The 26,481-nt window shown below is 46.7% G+C and overlaps 1 protein-coding gene across 2 annotated transcripts in view; it reads right to left on the bottom strand.

Moving 5' to 3' along the window:
- LOC115866786 (phospholipid-transporting ATPase IB) overlaps positions 1–26,481 on the bottom strand; it is a 529,444-nt gene that overhangs the window by 126,453 nt on the left and 376,510 nt on the right. For both annotated transcript variants that reach the window (XM_060287727.1, XM_060287726.1), the window contains exons 29-33: positions 23,579–23,701; positions 21,539–21,617; positions 3,784–3,845; positions 3,068–3,124; positions 1,380–1,487 (exon numbers count right to left, since the gene is read on the bottom strand). In XM_060287727.1, coding sequence (XP_060143710.1) covers positions 1,380–1,487; positions 3,068–3,124; positions 3,784–3,845; positions 21,539–21,617; positions 23,579–23,701 — 429 coding nt within the window. The remainder of the gene's footprint in view (positions 1–1,379; positions 1,488–3,067; positions 3,125–3,783; positions 3,846–21,538; positions 21,618–23,578; positions 23,702–26,481) is intronic.

Here is a 26,481-nt window from a genome sequence, read left to right as displayed (position 1 = left end):
GGGGACACACAAGCCACCCCTGTAGGACACATCTGTCTGCTCAGCACCCACACTCAGAGGAGGTCCCAGACACCCTGGGGTACATCGGTGGATTCACCAAGTAAAAAAGGCAAGCAGCCCACCCAGCATGACCTCACGTGGAACAGCTGCTGGGCACGTATCTAGACTTGGGGAGGCCCAGAGTTTGGGCTCATTTCTGCAGAGTAAGTGAGGCAAAGATGGTGGCGTGATGTACCATGCACAGGCGTGCCCCTAAACTATGTAGTCCTGGGGCAGGAACCAGCAGAAGCCCCCAACCCACAGTCCTTCTCTTCCCACGCTTGGTTCTGACTCACGGTACAAGCGTCCTCATGCAAACGTGGGTGGGTGTCCCAGAGCAATCCTCCAGTGGACCCAGCACACATCACCCCCCTAAGTAAGCTGTCCTTGGGCCCAAGGGTGCGCTCCGGGCCTGGATCCGGGGAGAGAACCAGGCAGGCCTGGCGAGTAGGCTTCTGGCCATTTGGAAGACTTGGGGTCCTGAGAACCCGGGGAATGCACTAGAGTCGGGATGCTGCCCTCGCCCCACGACCGCCTGCCCTGTGAAAAGGGACACGCCCAGCCAGGGACCGCCAGCGCAGAGATCTCCAAAGGAGTTCAAATGTAAAGAAAAAAGAAAATGCAACGTCTTCATAAACATTCTGTGTCCCTTACTACCAATCACATATTCTTCTGTAAACCCTGAAAAATTTCCCTGTAAAACAAAATTTACAGCTTCATTTGTCAACTGAGGGCATTTGGAACCCAGGGCTTTCAAGGTCCTCTTCAGACCCGATCCTGTGGGATCCTAAGACCCAGGGTGTCAGTGGTGATGGCTCCATCTCAAACACTGGACAAAGATAATATAAAAGACGAAAAAAATAAAATCTAAAGGATTTTAGATTTTAGCGTAAAGATCTTCAATCTCAGCCTCTCCAGTTAAGAGATGAACAGTGAGATATTCTGCTTAATTAATGATCTGGTTGTAGAGTGGTTAGATCTATCCTTCACAGGTGACTAATTATCACCTAATCAAAGTATAATAACACCCAACATCGAAACTACAATCAGCATAATCATGGGGTTATGAATGACCCAAAACATCTCCTGTTTTCCAAGTCCGTGAACTGTACACATGAGACCTGTAATTAACACGCAATTCATTAAGGAAATGGGGACACGGTAGGTCATTAAGTCCACAGTTTATGTAACAGTTATAATTTCCAAGGCTGTTTCTGTGGCCTGGACAACCTCTTCCAGGAGCTTTGATTTGGTTTGTTTCCCACCTGATACATTTTGACGGAAGCTGGCAACACCAACCTGTCCAGAGACACGGAAAGCCCACAGTTAATAGCACTGACCTGCCCTTTCATATCTGGAGCGATGGGAATGGTGGGCCAGATGGTTGAGTAGATGCCAAAAAACACCAACCAGATGAGCATGCTTCCCCAGACGGCCAGGTGACTGAACTACAGGAGAAAACAGACACTCAGGCAGGGTTCTCTGCTGAGCCAGTAGCCACCTGCACCAGCCGCGGCAGCAGCCCTGGGTCCACGCCACCTTTCTTTATGGAAAGATTTCTACTAGACACTGGTTGAGAGTTTAAGTGACTAGTGGCCCCAAACTATCCTGAAGAGGAAAGTGCTTTTTCCACCACAGCTGACCATCCTGTAGACCCATCCTACAGTGCTACCAGGCTCCTTTCTGTCCCTCGCCAGTGTTCACTCCACTTTGGAGTGGAATAAATAAGGTATCATTGCTCTGGCAAGAGGGCGTGGGACAGACAAAACTAACAAGATGGGTTTATTTATTATTTTGAGACTCTGACTGTTCATTTTCCAAAGAACTTTTAAAAAATGTGGAATGGATATATCCCTTAGCGATAACACTCTAAGCATCTACTGAGTTGCGAATTTCTTCTCTGTCCTCTTGCTAGGTCGATCCTTGACTTCTTTTCAGCCACACTCCATGATCTAATCCAGCAGGAGCCTCTGCCAGCTGCTTAAAAAATCTGACCACTGCTCGCCACCTCCTCACGTCCCAGGCTAAGCCACTAGCCCCTCTCACCTGGATTCATTGCCTCTGTCTCTCAACGAATTCTCTGCTTCCACATTCACCTCCCACTCCACCCCCAATTAATGAGCACAGAATCAGAAGCCTATTTAAACAGCAGAGACAAATGTGAAACATTGGCCATAATCCTCAAGAGTTGGAAATAACCAAAATGTCCAAAACTGGGGACTGATTCAATAAGGGATGGGATATTGATAAAACTCAATACTCTTTAATCATGAACTATGACCTTGTAGAAGTACATATATATATATATATTTTTTTTTTAATTTATTTATTTTTGGCTGCGTTGGGTCTTTGTTCCTGCGTGCAGGCTTTCTCTAGTTGCGGCGAGCAGGGGCTACTCTTCATTGTGGTGCGGTGGCTTCTCTTGTTGTGGAGCACGGGCTCTAGGCGTGTGGGCTTCAGTAGTTATGGCACACGGGCTCAGTAGTTGTGGCGCATGGGCTTAGTTGCTCCGCAGCATGTGGGATCCTCCCGGACTAGGGATCGAACCTATGTTCCCTGCACTGGCAGGCAGATTCTTAACCACTGCGCCAAAAGGGAAGCCCAGACTCTGTGTTTTGTAATATGTTGTCTTATTAAAAATATACACAGAGAATAGAGTCTGGAAGGTTGTACAGGAAATATTAACAGTAACTATATTTTGGTGGTAAAATTATGGAAATTAAAAATTCCTCTTTCTGTCCTTCTGTATTTTCTTTGTGTGTGTGATTTTTTTTAATACAATGCACACATACACTGGAAATGAGCTGACTGTTAACAGCTTAGAACTGTATTAAGTGCTCAGCAAACGAATCATCAGGGAACTCTGGATGGCAACTGTGCCCTGATAAAGATCAAACCACAATTTTTACATGCAAAATTTAAAATAAGGCAGCTAGATATTGTTTACTGTTTTCCCGGGGCTTAAAAAGATACTACACCATAAAAAATATCTATAGTGGATAGAGAAATAATTCTAGAGAAAACTTACTTTTGTCCAAGCTGTAGTCTCCAAACCGGCTTTCAGGCAAACAGTAACGACGACATACTGTGAAAGCAAGAGGAATTTGGGAAATGCGTTATCCTCACTTACTTTCACTTCCCAGAAGAAATCCCAAATCCTCCCCAGAGGCAGTTTCTCCGTGGCGTCTGGACTTTGAAAGTGCTATCTTGGTAGCTAATTCTCTGGGGGTCAGTTTTAGGAAAATTACAGGCAGGTTCTTATAAGAAAAGCCCTCATTTTAGTGATTGACTTCTCACAAGTAAGTTACTTTGCCCTTTTCTTAGCTTGGAAGATTTGGGAGAAATCGCCTTCCCTTGGTGTTGGTTTTGTTTTCCCCCCCCCCCCCCCACCCAAGTACATGTGAAACGGTCATCTGAAGAATGGGGGCATCTGCTGATCACCTGTCCAGAAATCTTAACTCTGCATAATCTTCACTCAAATACGAGGTAAGCATTTCACAAGCACTCTGAGCCCTACGTGTTGCCAAATCTTGGCTCCCTGTACACCGATGGCGAACAGAAATACGGAGACAGAGTAGGAAATAGAAAAGAGTAGCTTCATTCCTTTTGCCAGGCAAGACAAGGAATCTCTAATATATAGTTTAAAGATGTGAAATAAGTCATAATGACAAAGGCTTTATATAGAGGGAGAGGTGAAACCCACACATGCCATCTAAGAAAGATTCAATAAACAGGTAAACTTACCGTATAAACGATATTTCCAACAAATAAATAGTCTGTGGCATGACCGTTGGCCAGCACAGTATCTGAAAAACAAAGAGGTTACAATTACCCTCCAGAGCAGAGCACTGCAACCTATTTTATTCAGAATGTAAAAACAGAACTTTAGAGACATTGATCAAAATGTAAGGGAATTTCGAAAATTGCATTGTCTGTGATTCTAATGCCTCCTTTTTCTAACTCTGCATTTTTTCACCTTATATTTTTGCCAAGTGAAGCAAACAAACAAAACCAGGTTTCCAACAAACCGAACAACCAAACCCTTGATCTGTGTGGAAATTTACATTTTCATACAGATTCAAATCTCCCTTTTGTCAGTTAGAAAAAGGAACAGTATAAACACATATTAATCTATCTTTGTGGGCGCCAGTATTAGACCTTTTCCACGTGTTCATTTACTAGTCGTCTTTCATTTTTGCTAAATTGGAATTACAGGCCAACAGCAGAAGATAGCTACATGATACAAAATGAGTTCATGATTATTGAACTCAGAGAATTGAAAAGAGTATTCACTACTTGTGTTCTCTGTCAACTTCTGCGTGAACTTCTGGAGTCTATAAACGGGTGAATGCAAACAACCCAGTGAGAGATGCCTAGACGATACAACTAGGATTCCGAAGTTTTAATTTTATAGCTTTCCAATTTTTTCTTCATAACGATGACTATTACAGCGTAGGTAACAATCACTAAGGCAGAACTCTAAGAGAATTGTCTAGTTTGGGTCCGCTAGCCTGCTGTGAAAAGTCTGGTCTGTATCCTGAGGAGTCAAAGCCTGTTTTAAGATCAGAAATAGTTTCTTTGGGTGACACTGCCGATCCCCTTTTATTCTCTTTTATGCTCATCTGTGGCCTACAGGCCAAGTGTATAGGGATTTTTCTGTTCAAATTTCCAACCCAGTAGCTGTTGTACACACATATTTGGGCTCACCAATTTACCCAACTGTTTGTTGAAGAATCTGATTCTTATTAAAGAATCAAGATCCTTTTAGTTTCGCAAACACCATAAGGATCAAGTACCGTCACAGGGAAAATCTGGTAATGGTGGGACCCTGCATCCAGCCACAGGGCAGGCCCTTTCTGCTAATGCTAGATAAGGACAGATGAACCCACAAAGTGACATCACGGGCTGCGTTAGGTACTGGCCTAAACCCAGGGATTGCTCCTGGGGACCGTGACAGTTATCCTAGGGTGGCCGCTGACTTCAAAAGGATTAATCTCAAAGCCTAGGGGAGACATGGTGAAGGGAGAATCAAAACTCAGGCAGGACTTCATTAAAAAGGAAGGAAGGAAAACAATGATCAGAAAAGTAAAGAAGAGGCTACGTTAAGCTGGAGAAGGCCACAAGTTGATGTATTAGCAAACAGCTATTCAAAACTGTAAGGGTTTGCATTTTAGTAACTGGCCCTAAGATTGCTTTAATAATAAAGACGACACTTTTAAAGAAAAGCCTCAATAAAGAAACACTTGAGATTAGACCAGAGACCATTGCTTTGATTCTAACAGAGATGATAGCTGTGAAAGGGGTAACATTAGTCTTTTATTTACAGGACAAATATTTATTTAAAGCCTACTTTAAAGCGGGAAGTGGGGAGACAAGATCCCTGTCTCCGTGGAGCTCCCAGTACAGTGAGGGAGACAAGACAAAAACACACAAAGACGTAGCAGGTATGGAATAGAGACGGACGGGGCTGCTACTCTAGACAGGGAGTCCCGCAAAAATCTCTTTGAGGAGGTAACATCTGAGCAGATCGCAACAGTTCAAGGGAGTGAGTTAAGTGAACATCTGGGCTAGAGCGTTCCAGGCAGAGGACTGGCCAACAGTCTGAATACAGACAGCAACGATGAGCTCAAAGACCATCACAAAGGCCAGTCTGGCTGCAGACTCTGGGGAGAGCGCCCAGACAGTAAGAAGGGGCCAATTAACGTAGGTCATAGTGGGGAGCTTGAATTTCTCTGTTAACTACGACAGGAAACCAGAGAGTAAAATGGTATGAGTTACGTTCTTAAGGGAATAGTCCAGCTTTTATGGGAGAACAGATCCTGGACGACCAAGAACAGAATAATAACAGGTGCAATTCCAGTTTGGAAATGATTGGAGCAATCCATCCAGGAGGATGATACTGGTGGCATGCAGAGTTGAGTCCAATACAGTAGCCTCGAGCTGCTGTTTACATTTAAATTAATTAAAATACAATAAAAAAATTCAGTTCCGGCTAGGGATTGGGGAGGAGGGGGGAATGAGGCATTACTGCAGCAAGTGTACAGCGTTTCGATTTAGGGTGATGAAAAGATTTTGGAATAGATTATTGGTGAGGGCTGTAAACATTCTGAATGTAATGCCTCTGAATTGTAGACATAAAATGGACCATAGAACAAAACCCAAAAAGCTCGAGGATAAAACACAGGATTAAATCTTTATGGCCTTAGATTTGGCAATGGTCTCTTAGCTTTGGCACCAAAAGCGCCATGACAAAAGAAACAAGGAGATCAATCAGACTTCATCAAAATTAGAAACTTTTGTGCTTCAAAGGACACCATCCTGAGAGTGAAAAGACAAAAACCTCCGGAATGGAGAAAATATTTGCAAATATTTATCTGATCAGGAACCTGTATCCGGAATACAAAAACAACTCTTACAGCTCAACGGTAAAAAGACAACACAATTTAAAAGTGGGAAAGGGCTCTGCACAGAAATTTTTCCAAAGAAGAGGTACCGATGTCCAAGTACATGAAGGGATGCTCAACGTCATTAGACATCAAGGAAATTCAAAACCAAAACCCACGAGATATCATTTCACACCTACCAGGGTGGCTATGATAAAAAAGATAGATAGTAACAAGAGGTGGCAGAGGATGTGGTCAAATTAGGACCCTCAGACACCGCTGGTGGGAAAGTGAAATGCTGCAGCCATTGTGTAAAACTGTCAGGCAGTTCCTCAAAAGGTTATGCCTAGGGACTTCCCTGGTGGCACAGTGGTTAAGAATCTGCTTGCCAATGCAGGGGACACGGGTTCGATCCCTGGTCCAGGAAGATCCCACATGCTGCTAAGCAATTAAGCCTGTGCACCACAACTACTGAGCCTACGCTCTAGAGCTCGTGTGCCACAACTACTGAGCCTTCGAGCCACAACTACTGAGCCCACATGCCACAACTACTGAAGTCTGCACCACAACTACTGAGCCTGTGCTCTAGAGCCCATGAGCCACAACTACTGAGCCCACGTGCCACAACTACTGAAGCCTGCACCACAACTACTGAGCCTGTGCTCTAGAGCCCGTGAGCCACAACTACTGAGCCCGCGAGCCACAACTACTGAAGCCCACGTGCCTAGAGCCCGTGCTCCGCAACAAGAGAAGACACCACAATGAGAGGCCCGCACACCGCAACGAAGAGTAGCCCCCGCTTGCCGCAACTAGAGAAAGCCCGTGCACAGCAACAAACACCCAATGCAGCCATAAATAAGTAAATAAATAAATAAAATTAAAAAGCAAACAAACAACGTTATGTCTAGTTACCATATGACCCAGCAATTCCACTTCTAGGTACACACCCAAGAGAGATAAAATCACGAATGAAACACACAAAAACTCATACATGAATGTTGATAGCGGCATCATTCACAGCAGTCACAAGTCCATCAATGGAGGAAATGTGGACTATACATACAGGGGTGTATTACTGAGCTATTAAGAGGAATAAAGTACTGGTACGTGAACGACATGGGTGAACCTTGAAAAATCTTACGCTAAGTGAAAGACGCCAGTCACAAAAGGCCATGTATCATATGACTCTACCAGTGTGAAATGTCCACAACAGGCAAATCTATAGAGACAGCAAGTAGATTAGTGGTTGCAGGAGCTGAGGGTGTTTGGGTGGGAACGGAGAGTGGGTGCTGATAGATATGGAGTTTCTTTTGGGGGTGATGAAAATGCTTGGACACTGATTAAGGTGATAGCTGCAAAACCACGTGAATACATTAAAAACCATAGAACTGTACAATTTAAACGGGTGTGAGGCAGGCAAGACAGGGCGGGGCCCAAGGACAGCCTCTTCATGTATAGGCATTAGACAAAAAGCAAAGCCACTTCCTTGTTCTGCACTTAATGAGGCCACGACTCATAGAGAAACAGCATCTAAAACAGAAACTTTGTAGCACCTGAGCGAGAAACTCCGCAGCATGAAAACCGTGGAGCGCGCGCCACCGCCAGGTAGGAAACAGATAGGCTTTGGGGTGACCTGCTGCAGCTGGTTTCATGCTGACCCTTTGAGATAAACTATGATACTATCAGGATGAAGAGCCTTCACTGGATGAGAGACTGCACAGCCCACGCAGCCCCCTCATTCTTGTGGTCGAGAGGAGGTCCCGGCCAGACACATGCACAGAAGGGGTCTCAAGTCGTCCTCTGGTAACCCTGGCTGCATTGTAATATCCTTATAAAATCATTAGCATTGTGGTTTTGACCCCCGCCCCCCAAATCAGGTGAATTGTATGGTATGTAAATTATATAGCAATAAAGCTGTTATTAAAAACATTCAGTTCCTCAGTCACACATAACCACGTTTCAGATGCTCAGTCGGTAGCCACGTGGCTTGCGGCGACTGTCCCGGAGACCACGGATGCAGGACATCTCCACCATCACACAAGTTCTGGTGGACACCGCAGGCCAGTGCGTATGTTGTAAGCAGAAGGAAGTGACAACTTTTGGCACGTATTCTGAACAGAGAGATGACAGCATTTGTTTTTGATCTGGGTGGGGGTGAGAGTGAATGGGAAGAATCAACAGAGATTTTGAGGTTTGGGGTCTGAGTAACGAGGTGAACCGTGGTATCATTCACTAGGTCATATTAACGCGGGAACGCTGATGAAAAGGGTGGCCCTTGAAAACTCTGTACCAGGCGATCGATGTCTGAAATTTACAACAGGACGAAGAGACAGCAGTGAAGCACGTGCTATTAGGAAGAGAGACAAAAGGATATTTGGAAAAATGAGGTGGAGAGAAGGAGTTGGGTTAGTAGAAAAAGCTCCCAGTAATGAGGGTTAGAAGACCTTGTTCAGCCCCACTCTCTTGTTCCAGCTTTGCCATGATTTCGTATTTTAACATTTTAGGTTCTGGGTCTCAGCGTCCACACCTACAAAATGGGGGTGGTTCTATCAGACACAGACAATGATGACTGAATTATCACCAAGGTTCTTTTAGGTAGAAAATGCTAAGATTCTAAGGTCCATGTTCTTAGCTGCTAAATCAGGGATTCAGTGGTAGAAACCTGAGAGCTTCAGAGCTTCGTCCTGTCCATTTTAGCTCAGGATGGATTTCCTAACCTCAGTCTCATCCTATGTGTTCATGAATGAAGAAAAGACCCTTTCATTGAGAAAAGCAGTGATCTGAGGGCCCTGAAGTTCTACCTACACGAAGCCCTGACAGAGTCTGGAGAAAACTCTGGTCAGATGAAAGAGTTAGAAGGGCCAGGAGACTAAGCTGAAAACCAAGGTTTACAATTATGGCTTGACAACTTGTGAATTTCCTTTTGATAGTAATATTTCAAATGCTGGTTGATTCATGTACTAAAAGAAATTAAATATACAAAGCATTTGTCTAAATATGGAGGGCTTAGAATGTGTTTCATATTTTAAGGATATACAAATAGTGAACAAAAAACTGTTAGACATTGTTAATTCTACATGGAAAACAGATAACATATGTTACTAAGTATAAGACAGGCTCTGTTCTAAGCACTTTACCTACGTGAGTAAGTACTTCTTTAATGCTCTAACAATGCTATGAAATGGTATTATGGCCTGCATATTTCAGATGAGGCAACTGGGGCAGCAAAGAGAAGCTAAATGACATGCAAGGTCACACGCTTAGTGAGAAACTGTAAGCTTTGTAATACAAGATTGTTTTCATTAACTGAGTTAGAAAAATGGACCCCAAAGAAGAAAAGAAGACAACTTCAAGGGGAAAAATAGACTAAGAACTCTTTTGAAATACCAACACCTAACAGGGAGGAACTTTCTAGCAGAGAAATAGGTGGAAAGAAAATGAGATTCACACGGCAGAGATTCTGTACAACCCAGGGCACAAGTGCGGGAAGCAGCAGTAGCCCCTTGAGATCTGTCTGGCCTTTTAGTTTGAGTTCATTAGTCCGGAGCTGCTCATCTCAGCACTGCTGACATTTTTCTAGGTAATTCTTAGTTGCGGGGCTGGGGGGCGGCACCGTCCTGTGATTACAGAGTGTCTGGCAGCACCCCTGGCCTCTCCCCACTAGATGCCAGTTGTGACAACCAAAAACGCCTCCAGACAACGCCAGTGTCTCCTGGGGGAAAAATTCCCCGGATTGAGAATCACAGCATCAGAGGAAAGAAAACAGAGGAGCTGGAATAAGTAGAGAGAATATACCCCAAAGTAAGAGTGGCTAATGAGGGGCTTCCCTGGTGGCGCAGTGGTTAAGAACCCGCCTGCCGATGCAGGGGACACAGGCTCGAGCCCTGGTCCGGGAAGATCCCACATGCCGCGGAGCAACGAAGCCCGCACACCACAACTACTGAGCTTGCGCTCTAGAGCCCGCAAACCACAACTACTGAGCCCGTGTGCCACAACTACTGAGCCTGTGCTCTAGAGCCTGCAAGCCACAACTACTGAGCCCGTGTGCCACAACTACTGAAGCCCATGCGCCTAGAGCCGGTGCTCCGCAACAAGAGAAGCCACCGCAATGAGAAGCCCGCGCACCGCAACGAAGAGTAGCCCCCGCTCGCCACAACTAGAGAAAGCCCGCGCGCAGCAACAAGGACCCTATGCAGACAAAAATAAATAAATGAATAAATTTATTTAAAAAAAAAAAGAGTGACTAATGAAGGGAACCCCCTCCTCTGTGGTCAGGCCGAGGGGGAGAGTGTGGTGGGACCTCACAACTCACACCATCAGCAGAGAAACAGGGTGAGGCCTTGGTACAAAGGGATGCGACTGCCATCGCTCGATGGCCTTTCAAGTGGGTAAACCCTGTGATTACCTCTGGGACTGAGAGCTCACTGGTGAAGAGAACATCTCCATGGAGACACTTAAGACCACGGACCACCATGCTGGCAATTCGGCATGAACAGAAGGAACAGACAGTGAAACCCAGGGACATCTTCCAACCGCAGCTTCTAGAATTTTATAATGCATTAATTTCTACCTTGCCATGACAGTAAAGTGCTACTGGCATTACATAATATGTCTGCACTTGAACCAATCGGAATGAACCTCAGATAACGTTTAGTGAAGCAGGATCACCCTACTATTTCAGCTCATCATTTTGGAAGGATAACTCAACACTGCATTTTAGCTTTCTGCTTAGGAAAGAGCATCTCCTATCCCAATCGAAACTAATACCACCTGGGAATAATTTATTCCTTGGAGGAGAAACTCCCAAACTAACTTGAGATTCTGGGACACGTCAAGAGCCTCGGAAAAGATAGCATCCACTAAACAAGTCACAAGTCATTGCTTTGCCCACCCTGTTGGGGAAATTCCCACGGAATACAGTCTTCTCTTAAAGGTTATATTTCAACTGTTTTAGAGGCAAATACCTGCGGGCCTCATTCCTTGTTAAGATTTGCCAATAACCTCCTCCTGAAGAAAAGATCTGAAGTCCTAAACAATCATTGGCAGAGGAATGCATTAATAAGATACAGCTTGGCTGATAATTCCAGGCTGGAAAAGCCCGTGTGGACTGTCGAGTTTATTCCTGAAGCATGTTGCTGACAAATTACTTCTTCCCACTTTGTTTAATCTTAACAGTACTGTTAGGATTCCACCATTCCACTCAGGAAAACAACTTTCCTGTGGTTTAGCTGCTTTCATTTTAGTTGGATATTTAAAATCTCAAGTGATTTTTTTTTTTTTGATAGGAGAAAAAGAACCCCCAAGCCAAGATGAGTAATTGGGTCCCCAAGCCAGCCTTCAGAACAACACTTATCCACCATCTATGTAAACGATAGGAAGATTACTGCAGACAAAGCAGCATGGGGTGGTACAGTGGGATGTTTGGGAGGAAGGGGGCAGAGAGGGGGAAAGGACAGTTCAGGCACAAAAGGACGCACGGCCCGCCTAGACGCACGGAGGTGGACTCCTGCCCTGCTGGAGTAGAACCTTGAGATGCACGGGGCGGGCGGGGTGTGGGATAGGAGCGCTACAGTGGCCAGAATGGTGAGGCCAGCACGGGCCAGACCACACCAGGTTCTAAAAAAGGTCCCTGTAAAAGAGATCCACCAAACGTGCAGGTGGAGACAGGTGATCTCACCAGAACTTTGTTAACCGGCAGGATGCTGAGCATTTCCCAACGGAAACCTCGCGCTAGCGCACGAAGGCTCAGCAGAGCTAGGGCAGAGGGAAGGAGAATCCGGCTGCCTGTTGCGTCGGCACCGCCGGCGTTTCACTGAACCGTGTGAGATCAGCCAGGCCTTGGCAGGCGGAGGATCACATCCACCCAGGTGAGAGCTGAAACGTTGCTGGACCAAAAGTCCAGGGAAGGAGTTCCACAGAGTAAAGAACCTGAACGAGCGAGAAGGTTTCCCAACTGCTTTGTCGGATAAAGGACTGAGTCACATTTAGAATGACCAGCTGTGGCCACGTGTGGTGTAAAACCTAATCTAATGATGGTGCCGACCCTATACATCGAAAGTATTATTACAAAATACCAGAGCTAGAAGCCGCATCCTGAGAGCCAGTCATTCTCTTAGAAGCCGACACAATGCCTTGGCTTCAGGACCCTCAGACCCAGCCTGTTCGTCCAGACTTACATTATTTGCAAAATCTGGTTGGATCCAGGGACTGACATGATGTAGGTTTAGCCAAATGAGGTTTAGAAACGCAGACACTAAAACAGACTGTTGTGAACAATGGGGACAAACCCACACGAACCCTCGCGTGAGTAGTGATGACCCCAAACGCTGCATGCAAAAAGCTCTCTGAAAATATCTGTTGGAAAACCCACGGTTTGTAACAAAAGTATGTCTCGTTTTCTAAACAGAATGATAAAGGAACTTACCTCAGATGCTTCCAGAGGGCTAGGCTGATGACATCTTATAAGGATGCCATTTCAATTAAATGCTCATTAAACACATTACATCATGGCCCAGCTAAACCACAAAAATGTATTCCGAAAGGGCTCTGACAAAAAGCAAAATATGAAACTAAGTTATAGCATAGTGCTGTGCAGCCAGAGAGGACAGGGTTTAATAATCAGGAAAACAGATGGGGTGAACGTATGTGTGTGTTTTTAGTGCAGTAAAAATCCGTGGAGTGCCTGGATTCCAAATCACAGGTAGGGCTTCCCTGGTGGCGCAGTGGTTAAGAATCCGCCTCCAAGGCGGGGGCCAGGGGTTTGAGCCCTGGGCCGGGAAGATCCCACATGCCACGGAGCAAGTAAGCCCGTGCGCCACAACTACTGAGCCTGCGCCCTAGAGCCCGCGAGCCACGACTACTGAGCCCACGCACCACAACTACCGAAGCCCGTGCGCCTAGAGCCCGTGCTCCGCAACAAGAGAAGCCACCGCAATGAGAAGCCCGTGCACCGCAACGAAGAGTAGCCCCCGCTCGCGGCAACCAGAGGAAAGCCCACGGGCAGCAACAAAGACCCAACACAGCCAAAAATTTAAAAAATTTAAAAAAATAAAAAACTTTATGTTAAAAAAAAAAAAATCACAGGTATCTCACTCACATAGGACTCCGTCAGAAGAATTAGGGGAGGTGGCGCCATTCCCTCCACGTCAGGACACCTGCCAAGAATCCTGGCTGCAGAGCAGATACCAAGTTCCTCCTGTTTCCCTTCTCCCACCCTTTTTGCTTCTAGAAGCTTCAGCAGCACTCGTTCAGAGCAGGCCTGATTCCAGCATATTAATCCGGCTCTCCATTCCCCCCGTCTCACCCTTGGGGCCTCTTCAGACTCCAGAGGCTCAGAGGAGGTATGATGCCAACCAGCTACTATTAGATGAATATCAAGAGTGCAAACGTCTTCCAAGTTTCAAGTAGCTAATTTCCAAATAAGCTTAGACTTAATCCCGCTCCAATGTCTGTACTGTCTGTACTACAACTGAAACAATTCTTTCTGCTTCCAACGCTATGTATTCACAAAGAGAAACGTTACTTTTTCCTTTCTTGGTAAAGAGCGGTATAAGCTATTGGAAAGAGTTTCTAAAACGTAGAGTTTATACAAGTGTTAGTGATTATAATTACATTCATAACCAGCACTGGGTTAAGTTCCTGGTTATATAAGCCTTTTGCTGGATTTTCTCCTCTTTACTGACATTTCTGCTGGATAAAGTTAAGGGTATGAAACTCAGATTTCAATCTCTTTTTTCACTCTTGTTTACTAAAAATAGACTTGAAAAAGGAAGTAAAAATGATGGAAAGTGCACTCGATCACCTGCCAATGTCAAACAGCCACCTCGTAGGCATGGACTCTTTTTTTTATTCCCGGGAGCATAGTCTAACGACATTCCGCAGCTCTTCGTACCTAGGTGGGGCCCCAGGACTAGCTCTTGCCAATCAGACGTGAGCAGAAGTGATGGATCGCTTCCTGCCAGAGGAGGTTGAGAGCAAGCAGTCCTTCTCCTGCTCTCTCCCATCCCCACGCGAAGGCTGAGGGTGAACTCAGGGGCCCCGCACAGATGGAGCGCCACTGTATTGAGAATAACTAGGGCTTGTTTCAATCAGGTGTCGAAAGACACACAGACGTGGACGTGACGATCGTGAAGGAAGGAGTTTATACTCACGGATCCCTAGAAACAGGACGCATGGGGTGTCAGGCAGGGCCAAGGGAAAGCACCAGGGTCAGTCAGGAGGCAGGAGGGGAGAGCATGGCCCAGAGCCTCTAGTGGGGTTTTCACGGGACAAAATGGACTGAAGCAGGGTAGGTACACTGTTTAAGCTCAGGATTGGATAGTGTGAATTATTTCAACCGTCTCTGGGTTTTAGGTCGATCCCTAGTTATGTGGTACCTGGCCCGGGGGTGATTTAGGGCAGGGGATATTGGCCTGGTGTGAGAGAGTGAGGTACAGAGATGGCTGGGGGTGTGGGAGGCGGAATGGTTGGCTGGGAAGCAAAGGCATGCTTGTGGGACAGTTGTTTGCTCTCCCTAGGAATTAGCCAACCCTGGGAGCACAGTCTCTCCAGGATCATGGGCCCAACTATCAGGGCATCACAAATGCAGAAAATAAGAACATACAGTCAACACACCCATGTACAATGCACTTCTCCGTTTGATCGGTACACGAGGCAGAACTAAGCCTTTACCGGACTACGGCCCTGATATTTGGGGGCTGCTTGTTGTAGCAGCTATTCCCACCTTAATACACCTCGATTCAACTTCCCCATAGAAGCTACGTGGGTGAAATCTGGGAACTACGACTCACGCTTCTTACAGCATTACATCAAACCCAACTGTTTAAAATATATGTAGCTCAGAGTTTATTAAGAGAGACACTGAAACGTAAGAGACATTTGAGTGCATGAAAGCCACGGCCCTTCTGCCCCATTCTGTGTTTCCAAACAACAGTGCTGTAGGCACATGAGGCGGACTTGACGTTACTAGTTCACCGTGTTTAAGGGTAACCAGAACAGAAGAAGACATTCTGAATTTGGAAACTGGGTTTTGAATGTACTCCAGTGACCGGGTTAGCAACTAGTGATTTAGATCTCTACGCTAGCTATAGTTTCATTTGTATAATTCCAAGAAGCTTCTAGAGTGTTCTGTCCTTCTCGTTTTTAGAGAGCAAGTCCCATTCACTTCATGTATACGCTTCAGGATTCTGTGACTGTTCATACTACCCTGTCCTCTCAGTGGCTTTCCCAGATGCAGAGGCCACGTGGAGTTACTACTCCCCTCTTCTGTCCCACTTAGCATTGAATGCGCGTCCCTGGATCGCCTTCATTTACCTTGTATCTTACAATGGGTATACAGTATGGTCACTGACTTTGCAACGGGAAGAAAACACCGCTCTTGTTTCCCGTACCTTCCTTTAAAATGCTTTAAAATATAGTATTTTACGGGTAAGTTTTGTGACAGAAGAGCAGATTCTCCTACAACCAGGCAGACTAGGGAAGCACTCATGGATACAACATCAGATCCTTCCAGTTCTACCTCCTAAGCAGCCCTCAGATCCATCCTCTTCTCTGACACGGTCACGACACAAGACCACACGACAGCCAACCAGCCGGACGCCGACAATCATCTCGGCCGGTGTGGTCCCACCAAAGTTCATCAGATACGTGGTTCTCTGCTTATAACCCATCAGTGGCTCCCAGCAAACTCACACTACAAAAGGCTCGCTTGTCCCGACAGGCTGGAAATGGTCTGACTCCTTGGTCTCCATCCTTTATCGTCCCTTGCTCCCCAATCCTCCAGCCACAGGGGTCTTCTCTGACTGGGAGTCACACCCTCTCACCCCATGCTCTTTCCCGTAACCTGAAACCCCTCCCCCCTCCTCTTTTCCGAGCTTGTTCCTGTTCATCCTTCAACTATGCTGTCACATCCTCTGGGGGGCAATCCTTAAAGCTGGAACCAGGTTAGTGGTCCTTGGTATGCACTCCATTTGACCTTGACTGTCCTCTCTTTTTGTTCAGTCCTGCCTTGTCCAGTGTAAGCTCCACGAGGGCAGGGAACTTGCCTGTTATGTGCACTACCATCTACCAATACTGACCTGCACAGAGGACACACTCACTTATCTTTTCTTTTTCAATGAATGAGTCATTGATTTTAAGAAGTTGCAATCTCGGGGAACAACGGCAGTCATGCCCCAACTCAGCTGAACGTGAAACTGACATGATATAAAATAACCAAGTTTACAGTAATAGGCATAGGTCATAAATAATTCAAGCTTAAATGACCCAATAATGGCACAGGCAGAGAGAAGTACCCTACATCTCATTTTATGCATGTGCACTATTATTTGTTTATAAAACATGCCTCGTCTTACAGTAGCACATTTACCAAAAAGTATAAAATAGCCTTCTCCAAGAATGTTCAGAGACCCTGTTGCTTAATTAGGGCCAATAATTATCCACATGGTATTGCAAAGTATCCACAGGGTAGTTCTTCTTCTAGAAAGAGGAGGGAATGGTTTCCAGAGTGTGCACTGTGAGGAGTCAAGAACAATTCTTTTTCGGGAATTTTTCTCTGCTGGTAAGTATATTCCCATCACCTCCCTCTTAAATTTCATCAAGAAAAATCTGAAAATTTCCTTTTTTTAAATCAAAACGGATTTTACGTCCTTTTGCCAATAACCACATTCCACTTCAAGGATGGTTGCTCAAATATGCAGACTGGATACACCCATGGAAAGCCCGAGTGTGGCCTGACACCGAGGTCTGGATGAATTTCGGTCCCTGCAAAGGTGATGTCTCTGGTTTTAACCTAAAATCATGTTTCAGATCAAAGGGTGGGAGCTACAGGCCAGCCGTGGCCGTGAGCGTAAGGTTGTGACGGTTGGAAGAAATCTGATTTACGGAATTGCTGGAGTGGAAAAATGTATTTGGAAGCTTGAAATGAATCGTCACCAACTCCACCAGCCAAGGAACGCTTTGAAAATTCTATCCAAAACCACGCAAAAATAAGCAAGGCAAAATTCTTGGAAGCTTCCTAAGGAATGAACAACAGGCTCACACCTTCTTAGAAACGTTTCTTCCCAACCATGATGCTGGGAAGTGACCAGCACTGCATGTACCTAAGCCTGTCTCCATGGAGACCGGAGAGAATTGCCCGGTAAAATCCACCATCTTCACGACACAGTCCACAGAGCATGAAACAATGGAACAAAGCTACTCTGCAGCCCTCAGCCCCTGGTCAAGCAAAGCCCCTCAGGGCTCAGAGTGTGGCACGTGACACTGGAGTGTGACGCTGGAGTGGGGCCCAAAGGCACTGTTCTGTGAGATCAGGGTCCCCATACTCTGAAAGTGCCCCAGTTTGTCTCAAACTGCTGTCACGCTTCTTTGGGAGAAGGGTGACTGCATCCTTCTAAGGGGCGATTCAAAGTGTAACAGGAGCGCACTTGTATTGAGGACAATCAGCACGTAAGTAATCGGATCAGCTGCCGTATCCCGGCTCTCCTCAAACTTGCAAGCTTCCTTGATTTTCACCTCTGACTTCCGTCTGCCCCCCCCCCCGAAGAAACAAACACACAAAACCCACGCTCTTGCCAGACCTTATGTATTTCTCCACACGGCTGTCTTATCTTCCTCAGAGGCAAGTCCCATGGTGTAACTCTCCTACCTTAAACCCTTCACTAAAAGAAGTCCCCATGTGTATTTTGGTGATCTGACTGTCACCTAACACCCAGAATGCTCGACTAGGGACGCTGCTGCAGACCCAGAGCGGATGCTGGAGATGTGTGCAGACGTGTTCTGATTCACAGTTGCACAAGGATGGGAAAAAGGGTGACTGACGGTGGGCGGGTTCACCGACCAGGGCCAGGGATGCTCAGTGTCTGGAAACGCTCACCAGAGGCTGAACAAGGTCCCGACTCCCACCCCCCGACCCCCACCCCATTGGGAGCCACTGCCCACGGGCTCTCCCAGCTCCTCGGCAGCACCAGCCCTGTGTGCTCGTGGTCCCAGCCAGGAATGCTTCTTCTCCCCGCCTTTACCCATACCTCCCGGCCCTACTGGATCATCCCCTATTCATCTTTTAAGAACTCAAGTGTCACTTCCTTGGAGAAGATGCTTCCTTGACCCGCTAGACTAGGCTGTGTCCCGGTATTACAAGCTCGTCCTGCAGCCTGTAGGACGCAGCACACTGGCCATGAAGCAATTATGTGTGTGATTCCTGATGGCCAGCTCTGACCTTATGGAAGCCCCCGGAGACCAAGACATGCTCTTATGTCCACCGCACCCTCGGCGCCTGGCACGTCATAGGTCTGCAGTAATTTTGCTGATCAAGTTCTTCTCTAAACATGCTCCCTCCTCTCTAAACACATTCCCAGTCCCTGGGTCTGACCCTCCTTGGGCTCCCCTGGATCAGGAAACCTAACTAGGATTCTTGCCACCAGCTCGCCTTCTACCATTCACCTTAACGAGATACGATGGATTCATTTTCCCCAAATTGCTCTGATCACAATACTTGCCTTGATCTAAACTCTACTGACTGTTCACTGCCTCCAAAGCAAGTCCCGATTTCTCAACATCGCATTCCAAGCCCTCGGCAATCCGGCTTTCACCTGCCTTCTCCCACTTTGCCCTGCCTTCCACCCCGGAAGGGATGACCTTCTCAAGCTCTCCACATCTGTCTAGAACCGCTCTCCTTCGTTTGCCTCTTCCTCTAACCCTGCACATCTCCCTTTGCCTGGACTTTCAGGCTAAGGCTACACATCATCTCCTCGAACGAGCCATGGATCATCCCACCTGAAAGGCGTCTCTCTCTCAGCCCTCTACAGTCTGAGAGCACTTTACCTGTATTTTACTTGAGAATGATTTTCCGCCTCGCGAGAGAACTACCTGCTAACTCACCAGACGGCAAACTCCTTGAAGGGTGAGACCCGCATTGACTCATTTACCCACCACCCTCAGAACCTACCACAGTGTCTCAGACATAAGGATCACATGAATGAACAGCGCTAAGGAACAATAATCATTTCGCTGTCTATTAATAGTGAGAATTTAGAAATTCATCCTAACATAGTCATTCCATTGTTAGAGGACATCAACTAGTGACCAAGAACACCAACCGGCCTCCGGTTGTTCTTTGCTAAATACGCTTAATGTTTGCTATTTATTTCACCTTCAACAGTTTCCCTCAAAAGGTTACTGTTGGGCTTCCCTGGTGGCGCAGTGGTTGAGAGTCCGCCTGCCGATGCAGGGGACACGGGTTCGTGCCCCGGTCCGGGAGGATCCCACACGCCGCGGAGCGGCTGGGCCCGTGAGCCATGGCCGCTGAGCCTGTGCTCCGCAACGGGAGAGGCCACGGCAGTGAGAGGCCCGCGTACCGCAAAAAAAAAAAAAAAGTTACTGTTTACAACACAACCAAAAGAAAACCTCTGTGCTGAAGGCATATGATGAAATAATGATGGTGATGATGATTTTAAAGATGGGGAAAAAAATCATTCTTTCGGCTGCTTGGCCAATTGCTAATCTGAGGGAAGCAGGTAAGGGTGATAGAAACCGACTTGAAATTCACCTGGTGATATCTCTTAGGTAAATTAGTAACCGTTTGGAGTCTATCCCCTTTCAAATACAGACCATGTTAGGAGAACGAATGGATTTACAGGATGGAATCTAGGTGAACAATAATGATCCCAACATAAACTACAAACCACAATCTCAAAGCACATATTCATGACTCGGGATCAGAAACCATCGTCTTTGCTGAAAACAGGCCCTGCTCGCTCCTTCTGAAGCAGGCGAGTAAATGACCATCACGCCAAACTTCTGTGAGTCCAAAGGCAAGCACCGCACGTTTAGGGACAAAGTCTATGCCGAGATAAGAGGGTGGGGGGCCTGTCTCTTCCTAAGGACGAAAGGTTGGGCTCCTGGCCGAGAGAACACCTGCCAAACCTGTTCTTGTGCTCACGAGACACACAAGACACACTACCTCCCATCCCCAGCCCAGCCTGATACAATGACGGCTGCTTTATCACCAGACTGTCAGAGCTTCTAAAACAAACCACAGTCAACACTCTTATATTTGTGAGCCCTTACTCACAAAACCATTTCAAAAGAAATTAAATCTACTATTAGTGAAGATGAACCACAGGAAAGCTTTATCATTCAAAGAGAACGATTCCACTAGAATGCCCCTTTGGGGGTGGGGCCGGAAGCAGAAAATTGTATTTTCTGATTTAGAGACTTAGGGACCCTTGAAGGAAAAGGGCATCGGATGAAACTGAGAGAAAAGGTCACAGGGTATATAACACACTTGTTGGGCATGCATTTGACAGGTTAAAGCACATCAGTAAGGATGAATCATGTCCATCTGAAACACAGAAAAACACTGACAGAAACAAAGAAGCTTGGAAACTTCCTATTTGTTGGTTCTCTATACAATGAAAGGCCTTGTCTAGTCAACATTTGGAGTGATTTTCCCCAGGGGTATTATTATGATTTGAGGGGTAAAAAGTAGCATTCTTGTGACACATTTTCACTTTTTGAGACTAAAAGGTATGTCTCTTTAAGAGGTCACATTGTGGATGTATTAAGAAGTATGAACAAATACACCCCTCCTTCAGCTTAGGGAAGACTGAAACCAACAGGGAGAATCAGTCCTCCAGCAAGCTTTAAACGTTTGCTTGAAAAGCGTACGTCAAGGAAAGGAGACTTTCGGAAAACTGGGCATAAGATAAAACTCTCACGAGATTTGAGTTATTTGGCATAGAGGTACGTCAGGCTTGGAAAACGAAAGCCCAAGTACTTAACAGAAAATTTCAAATTGGTGCACAAGAGGCATCGATGTTTCATTATAGGACAGTGCTTTTCTTCAAGATCCTTGACTCAAATGGTTATTAAAAATAAAGTTTAGAATTCCTAGCATTTAAACTCTCCAGGCAACTGGAAAGAAAATGGGTTCTCCGAGCCAGAATGGGTGAAACCTACAAGCTAGTAATAAGCCCATCAGATGTTTCCTATGTTTTTCTTTTGAAATTTGTTCCTGTGATCTCTGGGTCTGCAGAACTGGGGAAGAAAATTGTGAACAACTGGCGCTGAGGGGCTGCAAAGCTACCTGCTGAGAGTTGGATCTCGAAGCCATTACCTACCGTGCTCCAGCGCTTTCATGGGAAACCAGAAGAGGATGAGGGAGTGGACCAAGGCGTTGATGCAGTGACCCCAGAAAACCTAAGGGAAAACAAACCAGGGGAGTCAGGAGCTGCCCACACTCTTGAACTCTGTGTAGCTCAACAAGCCCCTCATTGTCAGGGATGCTGGCTGCGATGCCCAGCTCCAGAAGGCGAAAAAACCCCCAATTTTTTACATACAGATGACTGGGCTATCTCCAGATGATATTACTCTAGTACAAAGACCTAAAGAGATATTCCCGTATAAACAGGACAACATACAATCTATCCACATCCAAAAAATAAATGACGATGCATTTCCTTTAGAACGGAAAGAAAGACCACATTTTACAGTCATCCAGAGAAAGGGTATTGGGTCAAACTGTTAATTAAGAGACTGAAGCCATACTTCTGAAAGCATGAAAAACATTTAAAATGTAAATTCCTACACAGCACGCTCACTCTTTCGTTTCACCCCTTAAAATCCCTCCCATACAGTTTTTCAGTTTTTAGGATTTAGATGAATATCATACACGTTTAAAAATTCTCTTTAACACCTGAAAGGTCAAACAAAAGAACACGAAGTTTAGTTTCTTCTAACTTATAGTTTCATAAATGCATTTCATTCATCTTTTTAACTCTGAGATGACAGAATTACTAAAGCCAGATTGAATTGATTTAAAAATCTACAAATTGTTCTGGGAATTGTCATATATATATAGTTGGAGCTTAAGTAGTGATGGGACAACAGAAAATAATAAGAAATTGTAAGACAGTGGGATTTTCCTATTTTAAATGCTCATTTTTTTCCTATCTTCTCCCTGCTCTCTGTATGCCCCCTGTCCCCCCACCCCCAGATCTTCAAAATGCTTGCAGGTCAGTCTCCAAGCATCCTCAGTTCGGCTCCCTTTCCAATGGGTCCCCCCCCACCTCTCTCCTTACGTGGCCTTTGAATTCAAACTCTGTTGTAACGATTTATGTGAACAATGTGGAATAAACAGGCCATATTTCCCACTGACAGAGCCACGGTGAACAAGGACCGATATAATTAGTCAGCCCCGTCTCCTTGTGCATGGAACACACTAGAACCAGCAGTATCCCCTTGTGTTTTTTCCAGATGTGGACATGCCTGTTACACTTTCCCAAACAGGAGGCAGCCCTGAAGGAAGACAAGCACGACACCTGGCTCAAAACGAAGCCTTCAGAGACTGCTCTCTACCGAGGACGCCCGTGGCATCCTCCCTAAAGCCTTGGTTGGTGTCCACGCAGGCTAATCACACACAACCGGCACATGGTGTCTTAACTGAGCTGGGCATCGAGCCTCTGTTCCAGCCTCCAACTCCCCTCCTGCACAAACACTGGAGACGGAAACACGGCGATGCAGGCACGTGGGCATCTTTGCCTCCCAACCCAGCCGGGTACCTACTTCCCCTTCCAGCCGGGGGCCCTCACCTCTGCCCTCCTAGCTGTGGCCGGCGGGTCAGTGACACACCAGACTCCTTAGCCGCTCCTGATGGCGGGACCCCGTAACACCTAAGCCAGGCTCATCTCAGGACTGCCTACTCCATGTCTGTCTAGATGTTTTCTCTTTCCTGGTCCACCAGACTGAAAATAATACCCACGCCTGACTCGATTCCTGTGTTCACCTCTGGCCAACTTTCCTCACTGGCTAAAGGGACATTTTCCTGTCCCTGAGAACCAGGCAGTGACGGAGGGAGGGCCGTGCCAGGCGACAGGGCTCTATGAGGTGGGGGATGATTGGATCCTACAGGTCCTGGGGCGTGCGGGCCGCCGGCCACATGGTCATGGGGGGCCCACATAGGGAAGAAGAAGGCGTTACTGAACAGGAAGGGACAGACGCTTCCTTCCCGATGTGGCAGCTTGAATTCACCGTGCTTGAGATACCGGGAGAGACCCGGGGCCTCACCTCCCTTCAGACGCCCCCTCTGAGCAGGTACCAGCGCTGAGGGACAGGACACAGCACCTGTGCCTTCTGAGGGGCCCTGTGCATGCGTGGCTTACCTTGGTGTTGAAGCCCTCGGCGTTCTGGGTGATCTTGTAGAGTTGCGGGAACCTCAGCATGCTCTCCTGGCTACAGGACCTCTCGAAGATGCCCAGAGTGAAGGGGGGCAGCGCCGTGAAAATCTGCGTAGACAACAGTGCGCCATCACCAGAGGCCCTTCCGCTCACACGGTTCTGGTGGTTCAGGTCTACGCGATGATGACTTAGCTCTCGACTGAGTCCAAACCTGAGGTTCAGTGATTCGCGACTCCCCGGACACCCTCCCGACAAACAAACGAAAAGACCATTTTAAACTGTTGCCTAATCAGCACCAAATGAATATACTGAACGCTAAAAACGACATCCTAAGTATCTGATTAGCCAAGAAGTCTGTTCCAGGAACAAGTGCCCTCCTCTGTAGACGAGCTGTGACTTAGAATCCTACCGTGGTGAGCTCTGTGCAGCGCGGCAGTGTTTTCCTGTGAGTGCTGGGGTGCAACTTTCCATCCTGATTTCACACTCACATTTCAGGAAGCACTATGTACTTCACCCACTTATTCATTCGATGGACTTTTAAGGGGAACGCATGATGGGCCAGGTATTGTGAAAGAGAAAGAGAGATTTAGAAGCAGAAGGAGGAAGAGGCAAGGAAGCAGGTCCCTGACTGCTAGGAACTCCGTCTGCTGCAGAGCTGGGGACGGGCAGCTGGCAACAGGCATAGAACAAACTTAAAACACAGCACTCTGCAAAATCACTCCTGGGGGAGAGGAGAGGGGGAGTCAAGGAAGGATGCTTGGACTAAACAGCTTCTGCCCTGTAAGGTACTGGACCTGCAGGATTTGGTGGGAGGGACGCAGAGGGAAGCACCACCAGGAAAGGAGCACCCGTCACAAAGCTGTGAGGCACAAACACGGATAGCACGTTTGTGGGGAAGCTTAGGACGTTAGGACGGCGGTTAGCTAGGGACACGGCACAAGACAAGGCTGGGATGGAGACAGAATGACCTCCCAGGATGACAAGCTCTTGGGCAGAGGGTACTTCCCTTTTTTTTAAAAAATAAATTTATTTATTTAGTTTTGGCTGCATTGGGTCTTCATTGCTGTGCGCAGGCTTTCTCTAGTTGTGACGAGCGGGGGCTACTCTTTGTTGCGGTGTGTGGGCTTCTCATTGCAGTGGCTTCACTTGTTGCGGAGCACGGGCTCTACACATGCAGGCTTCAACAGTTGCAGCACATGGGCTCAGTAGTTGTGGCACGTGGGCTCAGTAGTTGTGGCTCGCGGGCTCTAGAGCACAGGCTCAGTAGTTGTGGCACGTGGGCTCAGTAGTTGTGGCTCGCGGGCTCTAGAGCACAGGCTCAGTAGTTGTGGCACGTGGGCTCAGCAGTTGTGGCTCACGGGCTCCAGAGCGCAGGCTCCGTAGTTGTGGTGCACGGGCTTCGTTGCTCCGCGGCATGCGGGATCTTCCCAGACCAGGGCTCGAACCCATGTCCCCTGCATTGGCAGGCGGATTCTTAACCACCGCACCACCAGGGAAGTCCCTTGGACGGTGCTTCCTAAGACTGTTACCTTCACCTGTCCTCTATAGCGTGTGACATAGCTGAAGAAGAGGGTTGGTACAAGCACGTCATCCAGCCCAGGCGGTGCGGCAGACCCGAGGACCACCTTCTCCTCGGGTGTGTGCACGGGTCGCTCCCTACTCTGCATCAGCATCAAGCAAATCTGGACCCACGAGCCCAGCGAGCTCTCAGGGCCGTGGGAACTGGATGTGCGTCTCTACGAGAGTTCTGATTGCACGCCAGTTCCCGGGAGCCTGAACATCCGACCAGAGGAGTCAGCCTTTTCCAAGTCTGTTGGGATAAAGCAACTAGAGCTGCGGTGGGGTGTGGCCCATAAAACTCACCAGCAGCTCCATCTTCACCCGGGAGCGTAGAGGAAAACAGCCCTGGGCTGTCAATGTTCTAGATTTCAGGGAGAACAAGATCCAGAGCGGTGGCATTCACATCTCACAATAACAAACGCTAGAGCAGAGCACCCCACAGCATCTCAAAAGCTCTGCACACTCAGTATATAAACTCGCCCTCACTGTTTGGTTAAAGAAGCTATCTGCGTACTCTTTACACAGCCAGCTTTATTTTTTCTTTTCCTTTTTTCACTTACTTCCTCCTTCCTCCCACTTCAAATTCTCTCCCCCATCACATCCCCAGGCTAACAACCACCCAGCTTGTAGCATACCCCTTCCCCCTCTACACACACACTGCTCGGGATCATTATTTGTTTTACAGAAGCAAGACATCAAACACATTTTCTTCATCTTATTTTTCTCATTAAACAATACACCACGGGAAGTCCCCAGGTACCCTGGGTTTGACCCCGAAGCAGCCTTTTTCGTGCTCACATAATATTTCACAGTGTGGATGGATCATAGTTTTTCAACCATCACCTATGGACAGGCATTCATGTTATTTCTAGTTCTTCACTGCCACAAACATCATGTAATAAACACCTAGAACACATTGTAACATCTATCCTTTATCTTTTATTTCTATGCGAAAGGTTCCCAAAAGCAGGTCTGTAAGGGCAAAAAAATCCATGTATTTTAAACTTTAGAGGATGCTCCTTGCTGCTTTCAGAAAAGGTTCCCATTGTTTATCTCTCCCTTCAGAAAGGACAGCAATCTTCTCCCTGCTTCCCTGTCAGCAATGCTTGTTATATTCTATTTAATACTCTCCAGCTTGAAAAATTAGTATCAACCTAAGTTTTGACTCTTACTTTGAAAAAATGTTCATTTCCCTGGACCACCAACTTTAGCGCTAAGTTCCCTGACTTATTTGTCCAGTTCTCTGTCAGTATCACATTGACGTGGTTATGGTAGCTTTATAGTATAGTCAGATGTTCAGATAAGTCTACCTTTCTGATTGGTCTTTT

This window comes from Globicephala melas, chromosome 18, assembly GCF_963455315.2.
Source record: "Globicephala melas chromosome 18, mGloMel1.2, whole genome shotgun sequence".
NCBI classification, from domain to species: domain Eukaryota; kingdom Metazoa; phylum Chordata; class Mammalia; order Artiodactyla; family Delphinidae; genus Globicephala; species Globicephala melas.
The sequence above is the reverse complement of the archived record's forward strand: the minus strand, read 5'-3'. Positions and strand labels throughout refer to the sequence as shown.